Raw genomic sequence first — 26,187 nt, 5'->3', positions numbered from 1 at the left:
AAGATATTCCATATTTTCTTCATTCATGGTCTCCATGTGGTATCCATTTTGACGTATATCTTTGAAACTTAATAGGTTTCTATGAGATTTAGAGGAATATAATGCATTCTCAATAATCAATTGTGTTCCTCTAGGCAATAATATTTGGGCTCTTCCGGAGCCTTCAATCATTTTTGCATTGCCAGATATAGTACGAACATTTGCTTCTTGCATCATCATAGAAGAAAAAAAAAATTTATCCTTGAGTATCGTGTGCGTGGTTGCACAATCAGCGAGACAAACATTTTCGCTATTAAAAACAATATCCATAGCTCAACAAAATATTATATTTTGAGCATTAAAATTTCTAGTACATTTCAATGCTTGCACTCTTTCTTTTGGATTTAGGAATGAATCTCCAGGATTCAAAATCACTATAGTCTACAGTTCTTCTGGACTCGTAGACTTTTCTTTTAGATTTAGGAATGAATCTTCATGATTCAAAATCACTACAGTCTATAGTTCTTCTGGACTTGTAGACTATGAATCTTCAGGATTCAAAATGAAAAATTTCACTTCAACTATTCTGAAGATCTGAATCTTCAAGATTCTTGATAAAATTTTAACTACAATTTTTTTTTATTGGACTATGAATCTTCAGGATTCATAATAAAAATTTCACTACGGTTCTTCTAGACTTGTAAGATAAAAATATGTGACAAGATCAATACTCATAAATCATTTGACATCACCACAAGTGAGATATTTTCTGCATCATTGGGTTCCACCACACCTTACTACAATATAAGGATTATATGAAAGGAAAAAAAAAATAGAACACAGAGTTATCAAAAGCTTACACGGAGTATGTCTACTTACCTTTTTGTGCTAAGAGCAGAGTATACTTTTCCAAAAAATTATCCATGTCTAACATACGTATGTCTCCTCTCTAGCATATGATAGATTATGATAGCAATTGAAAGAGAGGAAAAAACGTCCAGAAGTGTAAAGATTTGAAAGAAAAAAACGCACAATTATCAATTGAAAACCGTTACTGGAGCTTGAAACATAAATGATAAAGTTTGAAACTTTATCTGATTTCAACAAGCATCACAACCTGCATAGTGTATTTTACAAAACCAAAATAGATAATATTAGTTTAAGAGGAGCCGTAGTTATCAACAGGTAGTGCATGCAAAAACACATCAAAAGCAGACAAGAGAAATAACTAAAGAGAAGATGAAAAGTTGAGAAAGAAAAATATAGCTATGGATGAAGAACAAGTGATGTTCCCTTGCTTGATCCTTGAAGAGATAAAGAGCACGATAACCGGTTGAGAAAATAGTAAAAGGGAGAGGGTAGAAGAGAGAATGAGAGAGTGAGACAAGGAATATTGTATGGAATGAGGTGTGTGATGCTTGGTGCATCATCCTCTTATTTATAGCATTAGGGAGACAAAAACATATGGGCTTGGCCCATTGGCCCATGTGGTCATCTATTCACAACATTCCTAACAATAATTTAATTACTTATGACCAGACAGTTCAAAGCAATCAAATTAAATCAATACTCGGTGTACATCCGAGCCTTCCCATTCTCTTTGTAAGCCATAACTATTTCATATATAAAAAAAGGAATTTCAAAAAAAAGATTGAAACGATATTTTTTTTTGCGGGTTGTATAAATGATCCAAGAAAAGTTTGGGTTAAATAACTGATCATTCTATCACATTGAAGATGTGGAGTTGAAAACATATTTTGAGTGAAATAACTGATCATTTTGAGTGAAATTTCTATATTTTATCTATTAATTTATTTCCAACTCACTTATTTCCAATGTGATTGGATGATGAGTTATTTTACCCAAATTTCCTCATGAGTCATTTACACAACCTTATTTTTGCCCATGAAATTCTACAAGAAAAGGTGGAGTTGAAAACATACATTACACACTTTTTTTTTTGACAGCTACATATATTACACACAAAATATTACACGCGGTACAATCATCAATTCAAGATGAACTTATGTATCTGAATTTCCTAGGCTTGAATTTAACTTAAGAAGGGGAAAGAAAACATACTGGGGCGAACTAAATTCAATAACATCCCAATTTTCAGTGGAATCTGTGAAGAAAGTTTAGGTTCAATATGACTAATGGTCATCAAACATACCCTAAATTTTATTAAGAACACCTGTCTCTAATTTATGTCTCATTTTTGTATCCCACTAATAAAAAATTTCCATGAAATTTATATATATCCAAAAGTACCCGTCATGGATTTTGAGTGATGTGTTTATATTTCATTGGTGGGACAAGAAAATGAGACATGGAAGGGGACAGAAGATCTCAATTCCCTATTTCACTCTAGCTAGTTTCCAATTTTTTGTTTTTGTCTAGAGCCTGTTTTCCAGTTTTCAAACTTGTAATCCAAGAGATGCATCCAAAGTTGGGTTTCCCTCCATTTGAACACAAAGGGCCTCTTTGACCCTAACTGATTCCCTCTTGTAAATGTATCTACTTGAAGCCCAAAGAAATGCCAACAAATTGAGACTTGATAGAACCAACAAAAACCCATAATAGTAATCCAAGTGACAATCATTCAAGTTATCACCAATCCAGCTCTTACTCTCACCCTTTCCAGTTATTTTATCAACCATTGTCACCAGAAAACTGTTCAAGAAGTTCCCAAATCCTATCCCACTTGTGAAAAACGTTGTTCCAAGACTCTGCATGTCTTCAGGGGATTGATCATAGAAGAATTCCAGCAATCCAATTGCATTAAACACATCTGCTATTCCAATTAGAACATACTGTGGTAACAGCCAAAAGATGCTCAAAGGGACAATATCTTTAGGACCAAGTACATGGTTTGCTCTTATGACATGCATTCTTTTAACTTCAACTGCATAAGCAATTGCAATGGCTATGATCTGAATTGAAAATCCAATTCCAAGCCTTTGGAGCAATGTGATTCCTCTGGGGTGGCCGGTTTTCCGGCGCATGAAGGGCACGAAAAACCGGTCATACATTGGCACTGATAGAAGCATTGAAAGGGTCACAAAGCTACCTAGAGAAGCAGCTGGAATTCTAAAATTAGGACCAAGGTTTCTGTCCATTGTGGTGCCTTGTTTCACAAAAAGAGTGTTGATTTGTGCCCAAATTGTGCTGGGAACCAATGTTACTAGCCATATAAGGATCATGCCAAAGATAAGCTTAGCTCCTTCCACTTGGGTGACTGTCAATGGCACCCTTGTGGAACCAGTTCGGTCTTCTAAAATAGCTGCCTTGTCCAAAAACCTGAATACACAAATCGCATTATTTAAAGAAGTTTGATTAATCACTTTCTAGTTTCAATCAACATTGGTTCAAGTAAAAAATTAGCCATTGATAGTGTTCTCATTGGCCCAAAAGGCTTATAACCATGCGAATGTCAAGTTGGTCGTTCAGGACCACGAAAGGCAAACTGGCTGAACAAAAGACTAAATTAGCCATTGATAGTGCAGTCGTTGGATGTGTTGGGGACAGGGGAAGCCGAAGCAGGAGAACCGAACTACTGGTCGAACAAAGAAGATCATCAAAAAAAGATACTATATTTGTACCATATATATTTTCTAGCATTGGATCAATAAGTCACATTTATTATACGTCTTCATCTCATCTATTGATCTTAACCAATATAGTGGCCTTTGAATTACGAGAGAATGTTCTAAATTCCAATCTTCTGGTAATGGATTCAACCAATGTGTCTCTTTGTGCACCTAGAATATAAGTTATTTGGTGATAACTAGCTAGTGGAATGGTGATTGTAACAATTTACACTGTGGTGCGTCGGTGGACACAACTGTGACACTTCCTGAATGGAAAAACAACTTGGCTGAATGGTAATGACTTGTCACTAAAGAGGGCCTCAAAGAAGTACTTGTACACTGTGCACATGGAAGGAATTCAATTAGATGAGTCTTTAAACATGGACCATTTTCTGGATTCTCTTCTGTATAATAAAGATGGAAAATGCCTTTCAACATGTTTCTTAAATCTACTGTATCTAATACCCCACCAGTCCACTACTGTCTACTACTAGTAGAGTGAGCCCAGTTCCCTACCACTTTCGTCCAATTTTATGCATTTTAATCTTTTATCTAAAACAACCTTGATTTAACTTTTTCCTGTCATTTTCTTCTACATCCACATCACCAATAAAAGAGAGAATATAAACTTTTTAATATAGAAGTGTGTCACGAAATAAATATAGAAAGTGATGAGAGTATAAATATTGCACTCGTGGCTTCTTCTTCTTCTAATTTTTCCCTTTCCCTTTTCCTTTAGTTTGCTGTCCTTCCACTTATTAGAATTTAAAGTGGAATATTATTAAGTTTCACACAATATATGTCCATTTCTTTTTCCTAACACGACTATTACTTTATGAGAGGGTAACTCTACGTACAATTGTATTTGAGCTAGGAGTATTCACATATCCGGAAGGACTAATTAACTCTCTTTTAGTGATTTTTTTTCACACCCAAGATTTGAACACCATATTCTATTCAAGGGAAATCATTTATATACCACTTTAACTAAGCGTGTTTGACTGTGTAAATTGTTATAGAGTAATTTTTCACTTTTTCCTTTAGTTATTGTGTTTTCTATTGCTTGTATATAGTGTTTAGCATGTGACTAGGTGCGGCTTTTCTCTCATGGGGGGTGTACTATAGCTACTGCATGGGGCCTATAGGTAGTAAAATGAAAATTTGGGGCCTTAGGCATGAGCCTAATTGGCCTTAAGGCTTCCACGGCCCTGAAGGACTTACGTGAGTATTCACTTGTAAAGAAATACGAGTAGTTGTTTTTTTTAGCAATGATATATACACACCTCCTTATTTATACACTTTATTTTCACCTATTTTTATTTATATCTCTCTCCTCTTATCATCTATCACATCTTATACTTTCTCTTTATTACTTTTTCTTTTCTTCCTATCTCTCTCCTCCTCCACCTCTTTCCACCTCAATTTAGAGGTGTGGACAAATAATTATTGGTTTTTTTTTATAAGCAAATATGAGTAGTTGTGTATGTGCTTACCTCAAAGCTGGAGTGTGATACACTTGTCGTTTCCCACTACCAATATAATGCTGCATATCCTGCTCATAAAGTTGTGAAGGATCACTAGGAAGTTGGAGTTTCCTATTCTTGAAAGCTGCAACAGGAACACGAATCAAATCCCTAGCAGGACTTCTGGTCTTCCTCACTTTGTGGCGATACATTGGCGTCCCTACATAGAAAATGACAAGCGACAAAAGGAGACCAGAAGTGGGGATTCCATAACCAAGTCCCCATCCCAAATTCTCTTGAATGTAGACAAGTCCTAGAGTGGCGATCAACGCGCCGAGGAACGAGGTGAACATCCACCAGTTAAAGAATGAGGCCTTGGTCTGCTTCTCATGCGGGTTGAAGTCGTCGAACTGGTCCGCACCAAAGGTGGAGATGTTGGGTTTGGTCCCTCCTGCTCCGATTGCTGTGGTGTACAGGGCAGTGTAGAAGAAGACGATTTGTGAGGTTGAAGCCTTGTTGCAGATTCCGTTGGTGCATGTGGGTTTCAGGCTCTTGAGGGATACGGCCACTGTTAGTAGAATCATACCCTGTGATGTGAAGCAGAATTAGGCCATGTTGAAGATTTGAGAGAACTTATGTTACGTAAGTGTTTACGTAAATGCTTGAAGTAGCTTATATAATTAGCTACGGCTTACCTAAAAACTATTTTGAGTTTATTTTCACAAGCTGTTCAGAACAGCTTGTGACCGAACAACTTCACAAGCTGTTTATAACAACTTATGAAAATAACTGATGTTTATTTTAACACATTTTTAATATATTTCAAAAAATGTTTTAAGATAACTTATGAGTAAGCACTTACATATCTTATAACCATAAGTACTTAATTAAGCTATTTCCTAAACGCATATTTGTTAGTCAAATGCACATCACAAAATTAACTTAACTCATGGAAAAAAATAACTCTTCTAACTACCCTTAGATAATAATTGACTAATAAGTGATGTGTTTAGGATGTATGAGGATCCAACAATCCTCTACATTGTATATGAGGATAATGTGACAATCCTTTAGTAAGGAAATGTACCCAAAAAAATCATTTGGTAAGGAACGTGTAACAACTAACCACATGTTTTAAGTTTCAATCAATAAGGCACAATGTTCCGCATGTTTAGTTAATTATTAGAGTAACCAATGTGATTTTATGTATTTTAATTTAATAATGAGGAAGTTCAATTTTTACCTCAACATAAATTCATATTAAGTTTTTGCAAATCCAAACACACGTCATTATGCCCCAAATTTGAGATAAAATAAAATTAGTTTAAAAGTGATTAAGTTAATTATTAGATTAAATATGTTTTTAGTTCCTATTACATATGGGCGAATTTAAAAATTCATAACTTTTAGAAAAATGATATTTTTTTAAAAGCAAAATTTATTTATAATACTAATAGCTTGAGAAAAAGTCTCTCTCAAGTGGAGCATTACAAGCAAGGAATACACCCTAAATATTGATAAGAAATTACACCAAAGCATCTTTGCCGATTAGTCTATCCAAGATACAAATAGAGCCTTTTAGAAAATTGATATACTTTCTATATATATCAAATGGCGCTTAGTTGTCCCCGTATGATAGCTCAAGTGCTAAGAGTTGAAGGACATATGGGTTGGTAGGGGAGGTCTGGGAATCAATTCCTGGCGGGTGCAATTTATCTTTCCGATTTTAAAAAAAAATGTCTTATGAGCTTTTAATTATAAATTGGTTTTTGCTGAAAAAAATACTAGTTAACAAGAAATTGAAAAAAAAAATTAAACAAAGACTTTATTGTTTATTTTATTATTATTTTTCACATATTTTAAATGTTTTATTAATTATATTTTTTTTTTGTTCTTGAAAGAATGATTATATTCTGTCCTCAGTCATAGGAAACGTTAAATTAATATGGTCCAAACAGGTGGTGCCCTCTACTTGGAATGTATATTAAGATGATAAATGCATGACACTGTTTGTTTGCAAGAAGCTACTCAATCTTATTACAGACACGAATTTATTAAAATAATTAACTTATGATTACATAAGTTATTTTAAACTTATTTTTACATGTTGCTCATATATATGCATTCACTTATAAATATTAAATGTTTATATCTATATATACGTTACTTTGAGCTTATCTTTTAAACTTCTCAAATAACTCTATAAATAATCACTTATTTTCATAAACATATTATTAAGTTATAAAAAAAACGAAGTTAATGGGTGTTAGATTAGACTCTAGAGATTTCATAATTGAAGGATAACAGCAGTAGGTCTTAGCTTACCATGACATAAACAATAGATGACAGTGTGAAAGTCCAGAAGCGACCCAAGTAAGAATCAGCTATGTAAGCCCCGAGAATTGGCGTTACCCACACAGATCCTGACCAGTTATTGACATTCCTCACTGAAGAAACAGTATCTTCATGGAGTTGTGTTGTAAGGTAATTCACCAAATTGGAAGCAACTCCATAGAAAGCCATCCTTTCAAAAGCTTCATAACCTGAAGTATATATCATATCATAAAAGGAGTAAAACTTAAGAATTCATGATATTAAAGTGTAACTTATGAGCTAAAAAAATTTAGTTCCCAAATTAAAAGAGTTCCATTGCAAATTGATTTTAACACGAGCATAGTGTGAATGACATATACTAAACGTTACATTTTATAACAAGTAAAAACATGATTCATTAAGTCCATAGAATTGGCCTTATAGTATTTCACAATGTTACAAGAATTGGGAACTTTGCTATTATGTCATGCCATACTCCTGAAGGAATCAGAATAACAATTCTTCAGAAACTGTCATGACTTCTGCTTCAATTAAGTTCAGTTTACACTTTACAGGAACCAAAAACTGTGCCAAAATATGCATAAAGTGATCGAATAATTGAAAAAACAAGAGTCTCAAAGTGGTGATCGAACAGACTACTTGTTGCTTAATAAAACTGTTTGTACTTCCCTTCAGAGAGAACAAACTTTCAAGGTTAAGAAATAAAAGATATTACACAGAGTCAATAATTTGCATACCAACAAGAAAAGCGCAAGCTTTCCATTTGCCAGTTTTGGATGAAATTGCAGGCTGGCCATGAAAATCAACAGTGCCATCTTGGGTACACTCTGCCTTTTCTTCCATTAGAGATTATAAGGTGAAAAAAAGGATAACGAAAATATATATATGTAAAAGCTAGTGATGTATCAAAGAAAGAAAGCAATAAATTGAGAAAGAGATCACTGCTTGAGAGAAAGTGGTTGTAGTAGCTATATATATAGCGTAAATGCTCTCTTATTATCATGAGTTAAACTAAGGTGAAGTCTTTCTGTGCATTGCAGACGACCTTTCACGGCATCGTTAAATTTACTTTTCTGTAGATCAATTAATTAATACATCCCAATTCCCAAATTTCACAATATGTTATGAATATTGGATGTACATTGAGTATGGGTCAAGAGTAACACAAGAAATGGGAGGTTTGAATTGGGTCATTCAAAATCTTGAATTTCTAAACGATTGAAAGATTTATCATATTCGTTGGGATCATTTGGTGCGGCAGAAATGTAAGATTATGGAAGGAGTCAATGAACACCATCATTTTTATCTTAGTTCACCTCTTGGACGATGGGGCTACATCAAATTCTTGGCTATACCAAGATTTCACTAAGCACAAGTATCCAGGACTTCTCGATACAAGTATTCTTGTCCGTACCTCTTCAGACATTGGTGAGTATTCTTTGACCACTGCGTCTTCAGGAAAACCAAGTAATCATTTGTCATTGCCTCTTCAGGCATTATCAAGTATTCTTTGTCCTCTCCTTCTAGGCAGTTACAAGTATTCTTAGGCCTTCTCCTTACTATTATCAGGACTCCTCCTTTACAAAGTATTTAGGACTTCTCCTTAAACAATGTTTCTCAAGATCATTTCCTCTACAGATATCTCTTCTAGAAACATTGATGGTAGATACAATTACGGTCATTAATCATAAAGTATTTGAGGAGTAAGGTTTGACTCTAAGACTTAAACTTTATGTCATATTACATGAGAGAGTAGGTAAGAGATTTGACTCTTAAGGAAGTATTCTCTTCATGTTGAAGCAGACGATGTTGATGATCCTTTTTAAATTGTGAGCACTGAGGCTTCTTTTCTTTTTGAGTGCAAAGGCTTCTTCTTGTTGAGCATCAAAGCTGATTCATGGTGAGCGTAAAGCTAATTCTGCAAGTCATCAGATCTTCCCTTTATACTTCTGAATCTTCTATGGGATAAAAATAGTCGTCGGAGCGTGTTCTTCACAGAGCTTCTAGCCGTTGGATCAAACGGTACTTTGTGTACTTGAGTCAGATTTTTAAATTGCATAGTACTGTTTGATTGACACCTTTTGCCGAAAAGATGTATTATGTCAGCTAGTAGGTAGCATAGGTCTGAGCTTCTATCTGTTGGTGTATAGATATGGAAATATGATAGTGACACCATTGTACTTCTCACTTTGCATTGTCCTTTGTCAGAACATGTGATCTTGACTTTGCAAGACTTCTTCAAGAAGCTATTCTAATTTGTTTTCAACGGTCATTCTTCCGACTTTGCAGCTTTCATCATATGGTAGACTTTGTTCTTATCAGAAGATCTGCTTTCATTGCTTTTCTGCTTCTGTCGTCTTTCCTTTTTTTAGACGATCATTCTTCTTTTTTATTGGTCATTTAGAATTTGGATGATAATCTTTGACCAGTCACTTGCAGTTTCTTCTTAGGAGATGGATTACCTTGAACAATTGTTGCCTGGTCACTTTTGAGTATGGACGATAGGCTTTGATCCATTTCTTTCTTTATACGATCTGATTGCTTTGGTTGATCTTGCATGAGTTAACTTTTAGCTTTGACTTCTTCTTCTAAAAACGGTCTTGATGCTTTGACTCTACTTGTGTAAACTGTCTTTTGTCTTGATCATTCTTCTCTTCTCTTGCTCAAAAGATGTAGCACATTTGACTTTTTCTTGGCTCGTATCGTCTGCCTTTGTAGCTTTGACTCTTCTTCACAGAATTGGAACGTCTTCTTGTATAGTCTTTTGCTTTGGATATTAGACGATGAGGGATGTGAGTCATGAGTGTTATTTTTCTGAAATATAATTCATGTGAAATATTAAACCATTATGCTCTAGAAAATTGTTATCATTCAAAATTTGATAAACGATAAATTTAGTGTTTTAACTTAACAGTTTGGTGCATCGGAAATGTAAAACCAGGGAAGGAGTCAATGAACACCATCATTTTTATCCTGGTTCACCCCCTACACGATGGGGCTACATCTAGTCCTTGGCTATACCAAGACTTCACTAAACACAAGTATACATGCCTCTTCAAGCATTTTTGAGTATTCTTTGACCACTGCATCTCCAGGTAAACCAAGTATTGTTTTGTGACTGACTCTTCAGGAATTATCAAGTATTCTTTCTCCCCTCCTTCTTAAGGAAATTACAAGTATTCTTAGGACTTCTCTTTACTAAGTATTATCAGGACTCCTCCTTTACAAAGTATTTTGGAGTTCTCCTTAAAACATATTCCTCAAGATCATTTCCTCTACAGATATTTCTTCTAAAAAGAGTAATAGTAGATACAATTACATTCATGAATTTTAAAGTATTTTAGGAGTAAGGTTTAACTCTAAGACTTATACTTTATGTTCCATTACATGAGAGACTAGGTAAGAGATTTGACTCTTAAAAAAATCTTATCTTCATGTTGAAGAAGACGGTGTTGATGATCGTTTTTGAATTGTGAGCACTGAGGTTTTTTTTTTCTTTTTTAGCGCAAAGGCTTCTTCTTGCTGAGCATCAAAGATGATTCATGGTGAGCATAAAGCTAATTCTGTAAGTCATTATATCTTCCATTTATACTTCTGAATCTTTTGTGAGATAAAGATAGTCGTTGGAGCGTGTTCATCACAGACATTCTAGTCGTTGGATCAAACAGTGCATCGTGTACTTGAGTCAGATGCGTTAATTGCATGGTACTGTTTGATTGAGACCTTTTGCCGAAAAGATGTATTCTGTCAGTTAGTAGGTAGCATAGGTCTTAGCTTTTATTCGTTGGTGTATGAGTATTGTAATGTGATAGTGATATCATTATACTTATTACTTTGCATTGTTCTTTGTCCAAACATGTGATCTTGACTTTGCAAGACTTCTTCAAGAAGAAATTCTGAGCTCTTTTCTAATTTGTTTTCAATGGTCATTCTTCAGACTTTGCAGCTTTCATCATATAGTATACTTTGTTCTGATCACACGATCTGCTTTCATTGCTTTTTTGATTCTGTCATCTTTTCTTTCTTCAAACGATCATTCTGCTTCATTTATTCTTCTTTTCTATTGGTCATTTAGAATTTGGATGAATATCTTTGACCAATCACCAGCAGCTTCATCTTGGGAGATGGATTATCTTGAACAAGTGTTGCCCGATCACTTTTGAGTTCAGTAATCATGGACGATAGGCTTTGATCCTTCCTTATGTGAGTAAGAAAGAGGAAACTTGAGCTTTGCTGTCGTTGTTTTTGTTTCCTTGATCAATGTGTTCCATAGTGTATCCCTTGATTTCTTGCACTTGACTTTCTCCTCTAGCTTGTCAGAGATATATTTCAAACTCAGTTGGCGCTCATTCTGTAGATATTGCTTTATAGTTCAGTCCTTGAGATAGACGATGATTGTAGACGTTGAGTGTAGTCTTCTCAGATGATCTGATGGCTTTGATTGATCTTGCATGAGTTGACTTGAAGCTCTGACTTCTCTTCTAAAGACGATCTTGATCCTTTGACTTTACTTGTGTAGACTGTCTTGTGTCTTGATCATTTTTCTCTTCTCTTTCTCAGACGATGTAGCACATTTGACTCTTTCTTGCTTGTACCGTCTGCCCGTGTTGCTTTGACCTTTATTCTCTTGTGTGGACTTCTTCTTGCATAGTGCTGCACTTTGACTATCAGACGATGAGGTATGTGAATCATAAGTATTGTTTTCCTGACATGTAATTCATGTGAAACTTTAAGCATAACACTTATACTCTTGAAATTTGTTATCATTCAAAATATGGTAAACGATATAATTAGCAACATTATTTATAAAGCTGTATTTTATATTACGTTGTACTTTACTCTAAACCTAATATTATATTATGAAGGGTTAAATAAGTTTTTGGTCCCTAAACTTTTTATGAGATTTGGTTTTCCTCCCTTGTCGATGTAAATTCCGGATTAGGGTCCCTGACTATGGCCGGCATTTGATTTTCGTCCCTACTGGAGGGGTGGCGTTGACCTCCGCGGCCACGTGCCACTGCTAGCACACGTGGCCTTGACACGTCAATTAATGAAGCTGATATGGAAAAAATTAAAAAAACCAAAAAATAAACAAATTTTACGAAAATAATAATAAACCCTAATTAATTTTAATACCCGAATTATAAAGTCTCCACTTCTCATCCCTCAACATCTCTCACTCTTCAGATTGATCCCTCAGTAGAGCAAGGGACAGAGGCTGAAGAAGGATCATCGAGGAAGACGAAGTTGCCACCATCGAAGACGGAGGTTTCATCGTCGAAGACGAAGGAAAACGAAGGAGTGAGGAGCGTGGAAGGATGCACGAGCGTTAGACAAGGTTAGTACAATGGCCCCTTTATGTTCCTTTGAATGCTGGGTTTCTTCAAATGGGGTTTCCATTGTTTGTTGTTTCAATTGGGGTTTGTCTTCTATGGTTGTTTCACTTGGGGTTCTATCTTCGATTGTTGTAGGTTTTTGAAAATGGTTCTCGTTTTAGGGTTTTCACAATGGGTTTTCCTTTAATGCTTTAACATTTGGGTTTTCAAATTGGGTAATCAAGCGATTGGTTACGGGTTCTTCAATTGTGTTCAAGCAATGTGGCTTCCTACATCTGATTATTGTGACTATGTTCAGTCCATTTTGTAGGATGTATAATTCTCTATGGTGGTTCATCATTTGGGTCGCTTTGTTTCAGAGCCTAATTTGCATTACAGATAATGAGGAATACATATCTTTTGTGACCTTGATATTGAACAAATTGAGCAATTTCGAATGTCTTGATATTGTCAAAGACCAGGGTTGTACAAAAGAAAAGTTGAAAGTATGGTGGAGGGAAGAAGAGGATGTTGAGTCCCATAAGTTTACACCTTTGTTGACTGATAATGAGTCCCATAAGAAGATGTTGAGGCCCAAATGGATCTTCTTTCCACATTCCTCACTCCTTCGTCTTCGATGGTGGCAACTTCGTCTTCCTCGATGGTCCTTCATCAACCTCAGTCATTTGCTTAAAATGTGAGATAAAAGTAGAAAATGAGTAAAAATAAGACAAAAGAAAGTAACTTTTGTAATTGTTAAAATTCAATACACTATAAATACTTAATAGACTTTCCCCGTCAAATTTACTTTTTTCTCGTGTTATTTAATAAATATAGATGTGAAAGTGTCTTGGAGGTACTCATAAGAACTAGTCAAAATGGGTGAGTATCCTCTCTATTGATAAAAAATTGAGAGTGTCAACTTGGAATCTGAATTCTCTCCGGAAGTTAGACCATCTAGTAGTTCAAAAAGGTAACTTAGACAAGTCACTAATTAGTCTCTCACATGAAATTAATCATACCCTTTAAATACAAAGATCGATGGATGATATTTTGCTGGAGAGGGATCTGCTGGAGAGGATCCAAATTCTTCAAGTTATTTCATCTAACCATTGATTTATATGTATTTAATAATTAAAGAAGTGAAAGAAAACTAAATCATTGATATATGGAGCAATCCCCGTAGGATAGCTCAAGTGGTAGGAGCTGAGGACATATGAGTTGGGTAGGGAGAGGTTCAGGGATCGATTCTTGTTAGGTGCAATTTATCTTTCCGATGTACCAAAACAAATTGATATATGTAGCAATTTGACAATCTCGAGCATAGTTATTACACTCGGACCAGAACGACCGGTCGGACCGATTCGACCGTGAACCAAACATGCTTTATTTATGTGAATACAAATCTTTAATTTAGGTTTCATAATTTTATTTTCTTTTTATAAATGTTATAATTAGTACTTGGACATTAAGAAACTTGACATTGTTGTTGGTATATTTATCATTTGTTAGCTTATGATGTAACAAGATCTTAATTGTTGAATTCTGTTTTAAACTAGTTTATGCACTTTTTATTATGATGATGTTTAAAACTTATTTCAGTTATTTGTGAGTTGTGACATTTAGTTGTAGTAAAACATACCTTGTTGTTTTTGTGTATATGGTTTTTGTTCCATTTTGTTATGGTATTATGAATTTTTTATTAAAAAAATTTAGTTTCAACCGGTTAAACCAGGAACCAAATGGTCAGACCCGTGACCCATTGACCCAATATCCTGATCGAGTTGATCACCGGCCGAGTTTAATAACACTGCTCTCGAGTTTAACTAGTGTTCCGGTATATAACATTACCAGGTTGGGTAGTACCTAGAGTGAGGGATCATTGCCTTAAAGAGAGAAGAAAGAAGAGAAGATATACCTGAATTTTATTTGTTTATTGAGAAATGAATTAAAAGCCCCTTTAACAGGTAACCGCTACCTATTTATAATATGTGGGGGCATGGGCCCCACGTAACAAATCTGTTTTGAATGGGCCCCAGGGGCTATCCCCGGACCCAATCCGTGGAGGTCAAGCGCCCCGCCACTTGGCGGTCCTTCCCAGGGCGTTGCCCCTATAGGGCTCGCCCGGTTCAACTAGGGAGCACACACTCCAACTCCCGTGGTCCAATCCGCGCCCGAGGTCTGAGTCTGATAAGGATCAAACAGTCAAACCTTTTCAGTTTCAATGCCATTAGACAAGTCAATTCGAATTGAGCCAGTGTCCAAATTCAACAATAATTGAGGTTGTCTATCTTGTACGTGTGGTTTTCATCACAAACCAACACTGCAAGAATATGCCTATAGGATTTTACCGTACGATATGATATACCCTTTCTTTAACCACTTTAAGGCTGGATTCAATGTTCTGTATCATCATCACCGCTTATTGACTCATCACAGCTTGGTGGGGAAACTTGGGAAAGGAGGGTAGATCATGTTGTTATTACTATCACAAAGATGAACACTTTTAATTATCAATAATCAGTTGCATAGCATTGAGGGCAAATAGCCATAAATTGAAACATAAACTCTTCTTGACAGCTAAACCTGTGGTCCTGAGCCTAAGAATGTGTGCCATCCTGGCATTGAACAAGAAGAAAGAGACTGAAAGCAACTAGTTCCACTTCTACTTGTGATGTAATTATAAGATCAAAAGACAAAACTCTGGACATCATTTTAAGGCACTGTCTCTTAAATTAAAGGAAAGGCCATTTCTACAGTATTCAACCATCCACTCCATATTGATTCCTTAAGAATGCATCCATATTAGAGTTGGGACTAACTAGTATAGTAAGAGTCTCCTTCACTCACAAGATTATTGGTTGTATGTAATTAATCCACACTTTGGAAGTTAGATAACAACTTGACAATCGACATTAACCCTGTTGTGCCCCCTTACCCCACCACACATAAACGATAAAGATTCTCAGTTTCATTTGGTTTCATCTTCCCTATCCTCCCAATTAAATCATCTCATGTAGACACATAAATATGATAATTATAGCTTTAGATTAATAATTTTTAAATGATTAACAATTTAATTAGTTAACTCAGATTAAGACACTGAATATGACAAAAGAAAATTTAGTAAACATACACTCACTGTCTTACAACTTTGATACATATCCAACCAGTACTCTTATTTTCCATTCTATGTCGACACACTTTCTGCTTTTTGTCTATTTTTTAAATTTTTTTTCATATCAATTATTATACTTCTTATCCTTCTGTCACCTATTTTTATTTAATTTCTCTTAAGGTGAAGTGAAATTAAGGTATGAATAAACTATTTTTCGTTTTGCTTTTGTACTAAATCCAATATAACGTTATAATCAACGTCAAGTCATGAAGGCTTACAGCTTATTTTCCCCCTTTTCATTTATTATTAAATTAGGTAGACTCAACTTTTGTTAATGTTCATGCTTGATTAAAAAAAAAAACTTTTCTAACTTCCCAATATAATATTTATTGGAATTTTTATATTACGTGATTGGAGCACCATATGAGATAATGTTATTATGATGGTGTCTACATATTAATAAATATTAATAAGTTAGTCTCTCTGTCAAAAAAAAGTAAGTTAGTATATCGGCTAGACCGTCTCTAAGAAAATAAAAAAAATTCATTCGGTGACCCATGTGCACCGCTTTTAATTAAAGTGATGCAATTTTACACCACTTGTTTTAACCTATTATAACAGGTCAATATATTTATTTTAAAAAATATTAAACATATAACAATTTTTAATAATTGTTTAAAAAAAAGATATGTTGACCTATTATAAGTTATAACCACTCAAAATAAGTGATGTAAAATTGCACAACTTTAAAAGTGGTGCATATCACGGAAACCTCTATATTAATGCTAGCAAGTAGGAGTATGAATTATAGTCATTTTAAACAATCGAGCTTCATAATAAAATTAGCATGTGTTGTTATATAAAATTTGTGACGTGAACTTAGACTCGACTAAATCAATGGTAATAATAATACGGTAATTATTATTCGGACCCCCCGATGTCTATTCAGATCCTCTGCACATCTATTTTTAATTTTCGCTCGCACTTTTAAAGTACGTTATGGACGCATCTCTAAAGTGCGTTATAGTCGCACTTTGAAAGTGTGTAGATATGTGTTTTTGCATTTTAAAAAGGGGGTTCAAATAGATGTGGAGAAGTCCGAATAACAACTCTCTAGTAATATTTGTAAAGGAACCAATATTAAAACATTTTTTTTGTTGGTTAAGCCCAATATTAAAGCATTAATTTAGTCTATTTAACGCGAGCCGCGATATTGGTGCTATATTGTGTTAGCGTCAATTTTTGTTTTAATAACATCAACTTTTAAGCAAACCTAATAATAATTTTCCATGTAGTGATTCATTTTCTTTGTCTGAGGTACGATGTTCAATGTAAGGTTATAATCCAACTGTCATGTCATGAAGGTTAATATGGTTTGTTTTTTCCCTTTTCTTTATCAGCCAATCATGTTGGATACGTGTACTTGTCTTCTCCTAGTAAATGGTTAAGCAAATCACCATCATTAAGAAATAGGTAATATCAAGGGCATAAGATTTCTAGCTATACATACAACTAATTAGTCCTCATTCATCAATAATGGGTCTCATCCGGATATCAAATTGAACAGCATCCACAACATGATTATATTTGAAAGTCAAGTCACTAGAATTAGAGATAAGATCCAACACCCCTTCATTTTAGTTGGCGAGGAAGGAATCACTGGTAACCTTTGACATTCAGATTCCAATCACTTATTTGGGCCCGTAATTATGAGTGGCAAACCTCATGAGCAAGTCAGGGCACAGTTTTTTTTTTTTTTTAAAGTAAACTGAATTTCCATTAAAAGCCATTCGGCAAACAAGACATAACATCTGAAACAACATAAGCTAAAGCAGCATCCGGAACCTCCTCCACCCAAACTAAATCAGTATAGGTTTCAGCGGTCCGGGCTAAGAAATCCGCAACAGTATTACCCGTGCGTCTAACAAAAGAGAAAGAAACAACATCAAAAGCACATAAAAGTGTGTGACACTCGCTAATAATAGAACTCAAATGGGAACGCCCAACCTCCTTGGCTTTCCAATAATTATATAGCTGTAAACAGTCTGTCTCCAAACAAATCCTCCGGAAGCCAAGATCAATAGCTAGCTGCATGGTCCACCTCAAGCTCAGTGCTTCCGCCAAAAGAGGTGAGATAGCGGATTTGGGATAGGAGCATGCCGCCGCCATCTCCTCCCCCCTACAGTTCCGTGCCACCATGCCCAACCCACTCAAGCCATTTCCGTGATAGGAAGCATCAAAATTGCACTTAATGATACCTGAAGCTGGCGGCTTCCACCTCGCGGGCAAGGCCATCGCCGGCGCTCTCATCTGGTCACGCACTTGGACCTCCTCCATCAAGCAGCTGACCCGCCTAAGCACGGTGTCCACCCTGATCTGCTGCTGCTGGAAATTGCTACGGTTCCTGGCCTCCCATATGGCGTAAGTCGTGGTCTGAACAAGAGCCATCACCCCGTCATCATGCAGCTCCACCACCGCTAACCAGAAATCTCGAAAAGTGGAGAAGGACGCCACTCGAAGTGCTAGCTGAGAAGCAAACCACACATGCTGCGCCGCTGGACAGTGGATGAATAAATGGTCCTCAGTCTCCCTTGCCGTTGCACAAAATGAGCACCCGGGGTCTACATCCACCTGCCGACTAAATAGCCTCTCCTTCAATGGCAAATAACCTTGTATAGCCCTCCAACATGTCTCCTTGCATCGTGGTAAAGCTCGTGAGGCCCAGAAAAAATTCCAGAATCTGGGCTCAAGCGTCACAGCCATGGATGATGATGTTTCAGCAAGCGATATCAGCTGTCTCATGAACTTGTACCCCTCCTTACACGTGTAATGGCCATTGGTTGTGGTTGGCCAATGAAATTCATCCGGGCTACCTGGCACACCCAGCGGGATCGATAAAATGCTAGCTGCAGTGCTTGGATTAAAGACAAGCTGAATCAAGTCTGTCCTCCACCTGTGCAAATCATGATCAATAAGCATAGAAACATGTGTTAGTTGAAATTCATCAACAAGGTCTTGGCGGTAGATGAGGGGGGCACCCCCTGGCACCCAATTTTCATTCCAAATATGAACCTGTGAACCATCACCAATTTTCCAAAGCCCTCCTCGCTCAAAAATCCAACTTGTTTTTAAGATACTGGTCCAGGCATAGCTTGGACGGTACCCCTTTTTTGCCTCCCGTAATGAAGTTCTATGGAGATAGACCCCTTTAAAGACTCGAGCAACCAAACTTTCCGGGCGAGTGTATAAGCGCCACCAGTTCTTCCCAACTAGAGCCATGTTAAAAGATTTAAAATCACGGAACCCAAGGCCCCCTTCCACTTTGTTCTTACATAAGTTCTTCCACTTTGTCCAATGTAGACCACGGCGGTTTGGGTCCCCACCCCAATAGAATCTCGCAATCATGCTATCAATATCTGCACACAAGCCATCAGGTAAAATAAAACATGACATTACATAGGAAGGTATAGCCTGAACCACAGACTTAATAAGCACCTCCCTACCTGCCCTTGAAAGAAATTTCTCTTTCCAACCCTTAAGCTTTTTCCAGACTCTTTCTTTGACAAAATTGAAAATTTGAGTTTTTGACTTACCAATGATCGTCGGTAAACCCAATTATCGGTCATAGCTTTCAACCGCCTTTACTTGCAAAAGTTGCTTAATATCATTGAAACGATTATCGTGCACATTTCGGCTAACAGAAAGCTTTGATTTGTCAAAATTAATCCTTTGCCCAGAAGCTCGCTCAAAAGCACCAAGAATGTTCTTTAGGCATTGGGCCTCTTCTATTGTTGCCCGTGCAAATAAAACACTATCATCTGCAAAAAACAAATGAGATATTACCGGCGCATAACGCCCAATTTTTATTCCACTAATTTCAGATGCATTCATGGATTTCTCAATCATAGCAGAAAAAACCTCACCACAAAGTATAAAAAGGTACGGTGACAACGGGTCACCCTGTCTAAGGCCTCTTTTAGGGAAAAAGGTTTCCTGCTGGTTACCATTTAGCAAAATGGAGAAGGACACAGTCGTGACACAATTCATGATGAGTGTTACCCAGGTAGGAGGGAAACCCATTTGTACCAAGACAGATTCAAGGAAGGACCATTCAATCCGGTCATACGCTTTGGACATGTCCAATTTAGCGCCATAATGCCATTGCGGCCTGTGATTCTTTTTTTCATATAGTGAAAACACTCGTACGCAATCAGGGCATTATCAGTAATCAAACGCCCTGGCACAAATGCACTCTGGCTCTCACAAATAAGATCAGGTAAAATCACTTTTAGTCTATTCGCGATTGTCTTAGTTACAATTTTAAAAAGTACATTACATAGACTTATGGGTCTAAAATGTGTTGCATGCTCGGATTTTTTTATCTTAGGAATTAACACCAACAGAGTGTGGTTTATCATATCTGGGGATACTGCTCCACTCAGAATTTGCAAACAGAAGGCCGTCACTTCTTCTCCTATCACATGCCAGAATTTCTGGTAGAAAAGGGCAGGGAGGCCATCCACTCCCGGGGCCTTTGTCGGGTGCATCTGGAAGAGGGCATCTTCCACCTCCTCTTTCGAGAAAGGCTCCGCCAAAATCCCCAAAAGAGAGGGGGTAACACGACCTGCAACAAGAGAAGTGGCCTCACCAATCCCCGAAGGGTGGGAGGTAGCAAAAAGAGTAGTAAAATAGTCCATCAGGACACTAGAAATATCTCTATCATCCTCAAATGTTCTGCCTCGGTCATCCCTAATGAGCTCTATCATATTCCTTTTCCTTCTCTGAGAAGCTTTTTGATGAAAGAACCTCGAGTTTCGGTCCCCATGCTTTAGCCAGGACGCTCTAGATCTCTGCCCCCACCACACCTCCTCTTGTTCCAGTAGCGAATCAAGTTCTTTTCCTGCCTCCATTGTAGCCATTCTGACCTGTTCCGTTTGAGGTTTTTGTTGGAGCTCTTGAAGCAGGTCTCCCTGTGCCTTGATCCTCTTTGGAAGGTCCCCAAACTTTGTTCTCCCCCACCCATCAAGAGCATGACCAACCCCTGTTAACCTGGACAACACATCACCCCCCCCATTACATCACGTCTCAGTCACCACCTCCGCACATTCCTCCCCATCCCTGAGCCACATCTCCTCAAACCGGAACATACGAGTTCTCTTGAGCTCACGTCTTTCCCGCCTTACTCCACATGTTAACAGAATAGGGCTATGATCAGACTGATGTCTCACAAAATGAGTCACAGTAGTTCTCGGCCACATCTCATCCCATGCATCATTCACCAAAGAATAGTCAATCCTTTCAAGAATAGTTCCTGTATGTAACGCCCCAATTTCTCAACCGAGGAGTCACATTAGTAACCTAATAAGTCTAAGGACTATTTCGTAATCCTGAGAAAACACAATATATATTTTTTTTTTCCTTTTCGAAACAACTGAACATAATTGAATACTTAACATATACTTTATTCAACAACCCGTTCCCGACATATAATAATAGTGTCATACAATATCGTAAGCAGGTTTCCAAAATAAGTACGCTGACGGGAACAGTGGCGGAGATAAAGTTTAAACAACAGAGTTTTCAGATGGGGGGAAAGAAACTCAGACATAGTCCAGCAAAAGGAAGAAGCAACTGCTTCATCCACCTCTACTCGACCGCCCACGATCACGGTCTCCAACTTGAACAGCTAAGCTTCAGCGGAAGGCTCTCCATCGCCTAATAGCGTTAAGCGCCCAAACAACAAGTAGCAAATAGAAAGGGTTAACTCCATACAATTACCATGTATGAAAGAGAAAATCATGCTATTCAAATTTAACTACCTATCATGGTAAATAAACCAACAACATAACTAAACTCATATATCAACTTATAACATCAATTCAGATATCGACAACCTAACATATAACATCAATTCAAATATCGACAACCTAACATATAACATCAAATCAGATATCAATAAACTAATAATTAAAATCCAACAACATAGGGTTAGGTGTTAGTTCCCTATAATGCAACTATATGCTTCTACCAAAATGGATCGATCAGCAACGTCTCTCAAGACGGGACAATCACGCGGGACCACACCCACCTCATTGCCACTTAACGCCACTCCGGACGGGACAATCGCGTGGGACCACACCCACCTCATCGCCACTTTAGAACATCTCGAAAGATGGGACAATCCCGCGGGACCACACCCACCTCATTGCCACTTTATAACGCCTCGAAAGACGGGACAATCACGTGGGACCACACCCACCTCATCGCCACTTAAGAACCAAAGCCTATATGCTAAGTCAGTCAATAACAATCCCCAATCCAATGATTTAATTCGGAGAAACCACATGTTATTCCTATTATCAACGAACATAACTCAATTCAATTGCATACCAACTCAGTTTAATGACAGAAACCAGTAAACGGCCGAAGCCTCTCAGAAAACGGAGACACACGTCTCAATAAGTTTACTCGGCCGAAGCCTTCAGAAAACATTTGGCACAAGCCTAAAAAAAACAGTTAACATAAGCAAGCATAATAATCATAATCATATGCCAATCAATATAAACATCTTCATCTCAAACACAGGCAGTGCGATAAAAGCAGGCAAGACTCAAGGACACGCTAAAACCGAGTTACCCTTACCTTCGTGAGTAGAAGTTGGGCATGGAAGTTGTGAACCTAGAACAAGGAAACACAATCATCAACACAAGCCCTACTAGAAGTAACACTATCTAATAACGCTAATCGAAACCGGAAAGAAAGCTTTTAAAGCTTCAGAGTTCCTCTTAAGGCATGAATTGACAACAGAACTTCGTTCGCTAAAACGAGCATAACTCGAGCTACAGAACTCGGAATGAAACGAAACCAGCGCCAAAATTTCGACAATCGAAAGAGCTACGCAATGGTTCAGGTCATAGAGACCCAAAAATTATTTTTGGACACGGTATCCTAAGCAATAGGTTTCGGCCACTCTAAAAAATAGGGTTCCCGAACTTTTTCTTCGATCTAAATCGATTCCTAGGTATTCTTAGGCGATATCTAGGCCAGGGAAACTCTCAGAAAAATTATCGAATCGAAAACTGTCGCAGGGGTATTTTGGTCAATATTTTTAGCTCGGAAACTCAAAATCAGAATTTCGAAAAATAAATTAGATGGGGTTGATACCAACGACGATTATGACGACTAATCTTACTAACGCTAAACTCAGTCGAGGGTTTTAAGCCCAAAGGTTGGAACTTTAGCCAAACATGGGTATTATGAGCAGAATTGAAATTCGGCGGCAATTCGGCGAGAATCGGCGAAATGAAATCCGCTAAACATGCTCAGGGGCACGCAGGGAATAAGTTTAGATAGAAAGATGAAGTTATCTAGATAGTTTTGTAAAAACCTCAAAACTTAGAGCACAGAAAAGCATAGAGAAAAGCGGCAGAATTTACGATCAGAAGTGAGGATTAGCATCAGTACCTTGAGACCTACGCGTAGCAACGAACTATGGAACGATCAGGCAAGAATCGGCGAAAAACTCTTCTCCTCCTTCTCCTCTTGTGGTCGCGGGTTGTGTGTGTGTGTTTTGTGAGGTTTTTGTTTCAAGCTTCACATATTTATAGGGAATGAAATGGAAGATATTTATCAAAGATCGGATAAGTATGAATAGATATTTATCAAGATTGGATAAGTATGAATAGATATTTATCAAAGATTGGATAAGTATGAATAGATATTTATCAAAGATTGGTACAGATTAGTTTAGATATCGGAGGATTTAACTCATAGAGTTAAGATAAAAATATAAGAGCGATCCCGATTTCTTCCTACTGATTCCAACGTATTTTAGACACGATATTTATCCCGCTGAATCTTCTAATTCTTCAAAGAAATATCAGTATGATTTTTGGTTTTCGAGGCTTGCTATATAGAGGGTGGAAAAACGCGGGAAAATGAAAGTTTCGCGATTCAGATTTTTCCGGCTTCGTTCTCCGTGAATTCTAAGATAGGTTTTGGCGACAAAATTCCAAAACTAAAAAGAGGTTTCCTTGTATTTTAAGTGACTAATGCAAAGTCGGTGTAAAACTATTTTACCCGATAAGTTACTTTTTGCATCGAATGTCGGAATAGAAAACTTCCTTCTGAAGAAAGATTGAAATCATCAAGAGAAATGGGTGTACGCGTGTGGAATCTTCTTTTGAAGCTCTGAATAGAAAAAGTCTTCATCGTCGGTTGATTTTAGGTTTCTTGAACTATCAGGGTTTTAGTTTCGGCAAACTTCCAATGATTGGAATCGGACGTTCGTAGATCCTAGAGTTTCGCCTTGAAACGATAGTTATAAAAAGGAATAAGAGAAAGTCTTATATTCCTCTTGAAGATTTTTGGAATTATTCCTATAGTGTTCCAAGGGTGGAAGATCTTTGGAATTTATTCCTATAGTGTTCCAAGGGTGGAAGATCTTTGAAATTTATTCTTTTCCTAAGGTTCTTGTCCTAGGTTTAAGCGAATACTGCTTGCGTCATAAGTTCCGTCGGTTCGAATCTTGTCCTTTCACCAATTTATTCCAAGCTAAAAACTTGGGTCTTACACTGTATCTGTTCTGTTATTTGACCAAGTGAAGCGGTCCCCTGCAAAGTCCACCTCATGTATCCCTGAGTCCCTGCACATACTAGACACCCACTGAAGATGGTTATAATCAGGTGGGTCCCCTCCCTGCTTATCAGCCGGAGAGAGGATATCATTAAAATCTCCTATGCATACACAAGCTTGAGTGCCATTCGGCAAAAGATTTCGGACAAGAGTCCATGTGTCTTTCTTTAAATTCTCATTTGGAAAACCATAAATTCCGACCAAAGACATTGATGTCTGGTCCTCAGGATGCAAAATATTACACAAAATATGATTCATAGATGCATTAATTACCTCTAGTTTCAGTTCACTGCGCCACCATAAACACAAGCCTCCTGCTCTAGAGTGTCCGTGACCTGCACATTGCACTGGAAAAATGTTATAAAGACCACCCAACCCTCGGTGGCGTAGGGCCTCCGCTGTATGTAACTTTGTCTCTGAAATAAAAACCACATCAGGATCTTTAGAGTGGATGAGCCGTTTAAGGGCCCGTACTGTCCGTAGGTTCCCAAGCCCATGACAGTTCCACGATAGTATCTTCATTGAGGTAGGCGGGACTGTTCATCGACAGTCTCCGCCAATCCCAATCCAAAATCTGTGTTCTTTTTCTTCAAAGGAGGTGAAATAGTTGTGCTACCAGATCCAAGCAGTGATGTGGATACACTTGACCTTTTCATAGGAGTAAGGCCACCCGTTTTTGTCCCCTTCCCGTGGTTGTCTCGGATTACCACACCTCTAGCTGGATGTCTAGCTGTTTTCCTTCCTTTCTTGTACAAGTGTGCTGGGCTATGAAAAGCAAATTCATCCCCCTTACTCTGGCCACCGCTACCTTTTTTATTCCCCATTGGTGGGTCCTCGGTCACTATCTCCTTTCCTCTTGCTATTTTGGGATCCATATTCGTTTCGGTTTCGTCAAGCTGTCCCTCCACCAGCTTACTCACGTTGGCATCCTCCTTTTGCCCATGAATACTCATGTATGGTGGCTCATCCGCAGCAGGTTTGGCATTGGTTACATCATGCTTTTCCACCAACTCGGACTGGTCATCTTCTATCTCATAGGTTGCCTCCTCCCGCCGGCCATGTCGCTTGTCTCCCTCCCCCTCAGCTCTCATCCAGTGCCCGTATTTTAGAGCTGCGTTCTCAGCCACGATAATGCAATCCTTGAGCCCATGGTCGAGTTTACCACACCGATAACAGAAATTGCTCAGTTTCTCATACTTAAAAGCCACTTTCAGTGGAGGTTTTCCTTTGACAGTAACCATCTGTCCTCTTTTCAGTGGTGCATCAATATTCAGCCAAGCTCTGACTCGCAAACAAAGGCCATATCTGTGCGCTTCATACTTATCCCAATCAAGGTAGCCTCCAAAAGCGTCCCCTATGGACTTTGCAATATCCGCCGTTCTTTGTGGGTACGGCAAGCCATGCACCTGTATCCAGAAGGGAACACGAGAGATAGGGATGGTTGTTGGGTTTACTGAGATATCAAAATAGTTCATGGCAATGAGTTGCCGGTTGAAAAACCACGGGCCACCACGTAAGACGAGTTCCCTGTCCTTCGCCGCTCCAAATTTGATGGAGAAGAGATTGTGGCCCACGTGACAGATCTCCAAACAGTTTCTGGATTCCCAATAGCGTTTCATCACGCTCCTGAATACCCTTGGCTCAACCTTATGCGGTGCGAGCATTCTGGCCACCAGCCACACATCCGTTCCCAGCTCTGGATCAATCGGTGCATCTCCAATTTCCAGAGCCACCGCTTCATCTCCCTCAAGTTC

The 26,187-nt window shown here is 37.7% G+C and overlaps 1 protein-coding gene across 1 annotated transcript; it reads right to left on the bottom strand.

Annotated features, from left to right (window-relative positions):
• Window positions 1–1,905: 1,905 nt before the first annotated feature.
• LOC130721828 (protein NRT1/ PTR FAMILY 5.1) lies at window positions 1,906–8,323 on the bottom strand. Its single transcript, XM_057572407.1, has 4 exons — window positions 8,104–8,323; window positions 7,358–7,575; window positions 5,063–5,619; window positions 1,906–3,279 (listed from the first exon to the last, which is right to left on the bottom strand). The coding sequence occupies exons 1-4, from the start codon at window positions 8,207–8,209 to the stop codon at window positions 2,397–2,399; spliced, it is 1,764 nt and encodes a 587-aa protein (XP_057428390.1). The 5' UTR covers window positions 8,210–8,323; the 3' UTR covers window positions 1,906–2,396.
• Between the last annotated feature and the right edge of the window lie 17,864 nt (window positions 8,324–26,187).

The sequence above is a fragment of the Lotus japonicus genome, chromosome 6 (genome assembly GCF_012489685.1).
Source record: "Lotus japonicus ecotype B-129 chromosome 6, LjGifu_v1.2".
In the NCBI taxonomy this organism is placed as follows: domain Eukaryota; kingdom Viridiplantae; phylum Streptophyta; class Magnoliopsida; order Fabales; family Fabaceae; genus Lotus; species Lotus japonicus.
The sequence above is the reverse complement of the archived record's forward strand: the minus strand, read 5'-3'. Positions and strand labels throughout refer to the sequence as shown.

What these genes read in the sequence shown, in the direction of transcription:
- LOC130721828 (XM_057572407.1), bottom strand. Translation starts at nt 8,209, where the DNA reads ATGGAAGAAAAGGCAGAGTGTACCCAAGATGGCACTGTTGATTTTCAT. An exon ending in AGCTTGCGCTTTTCTTGTTG is followed by an intron (nt 7,576 to 8,103) that starts GTATGCAAATTA and finishes TATATACTTCAG; the next exon opens with GTTATGAAGCTTTTGAAAGG. An exon ending in TATCACACTCCAGCTTTGAG is followed by an intron (nt 3,280 to 5,062) that starts GTAAGCACATAC and finishes TTGTGTATTCAG; the next exon opens with GTTTTTGGACAAGGCAGCTA.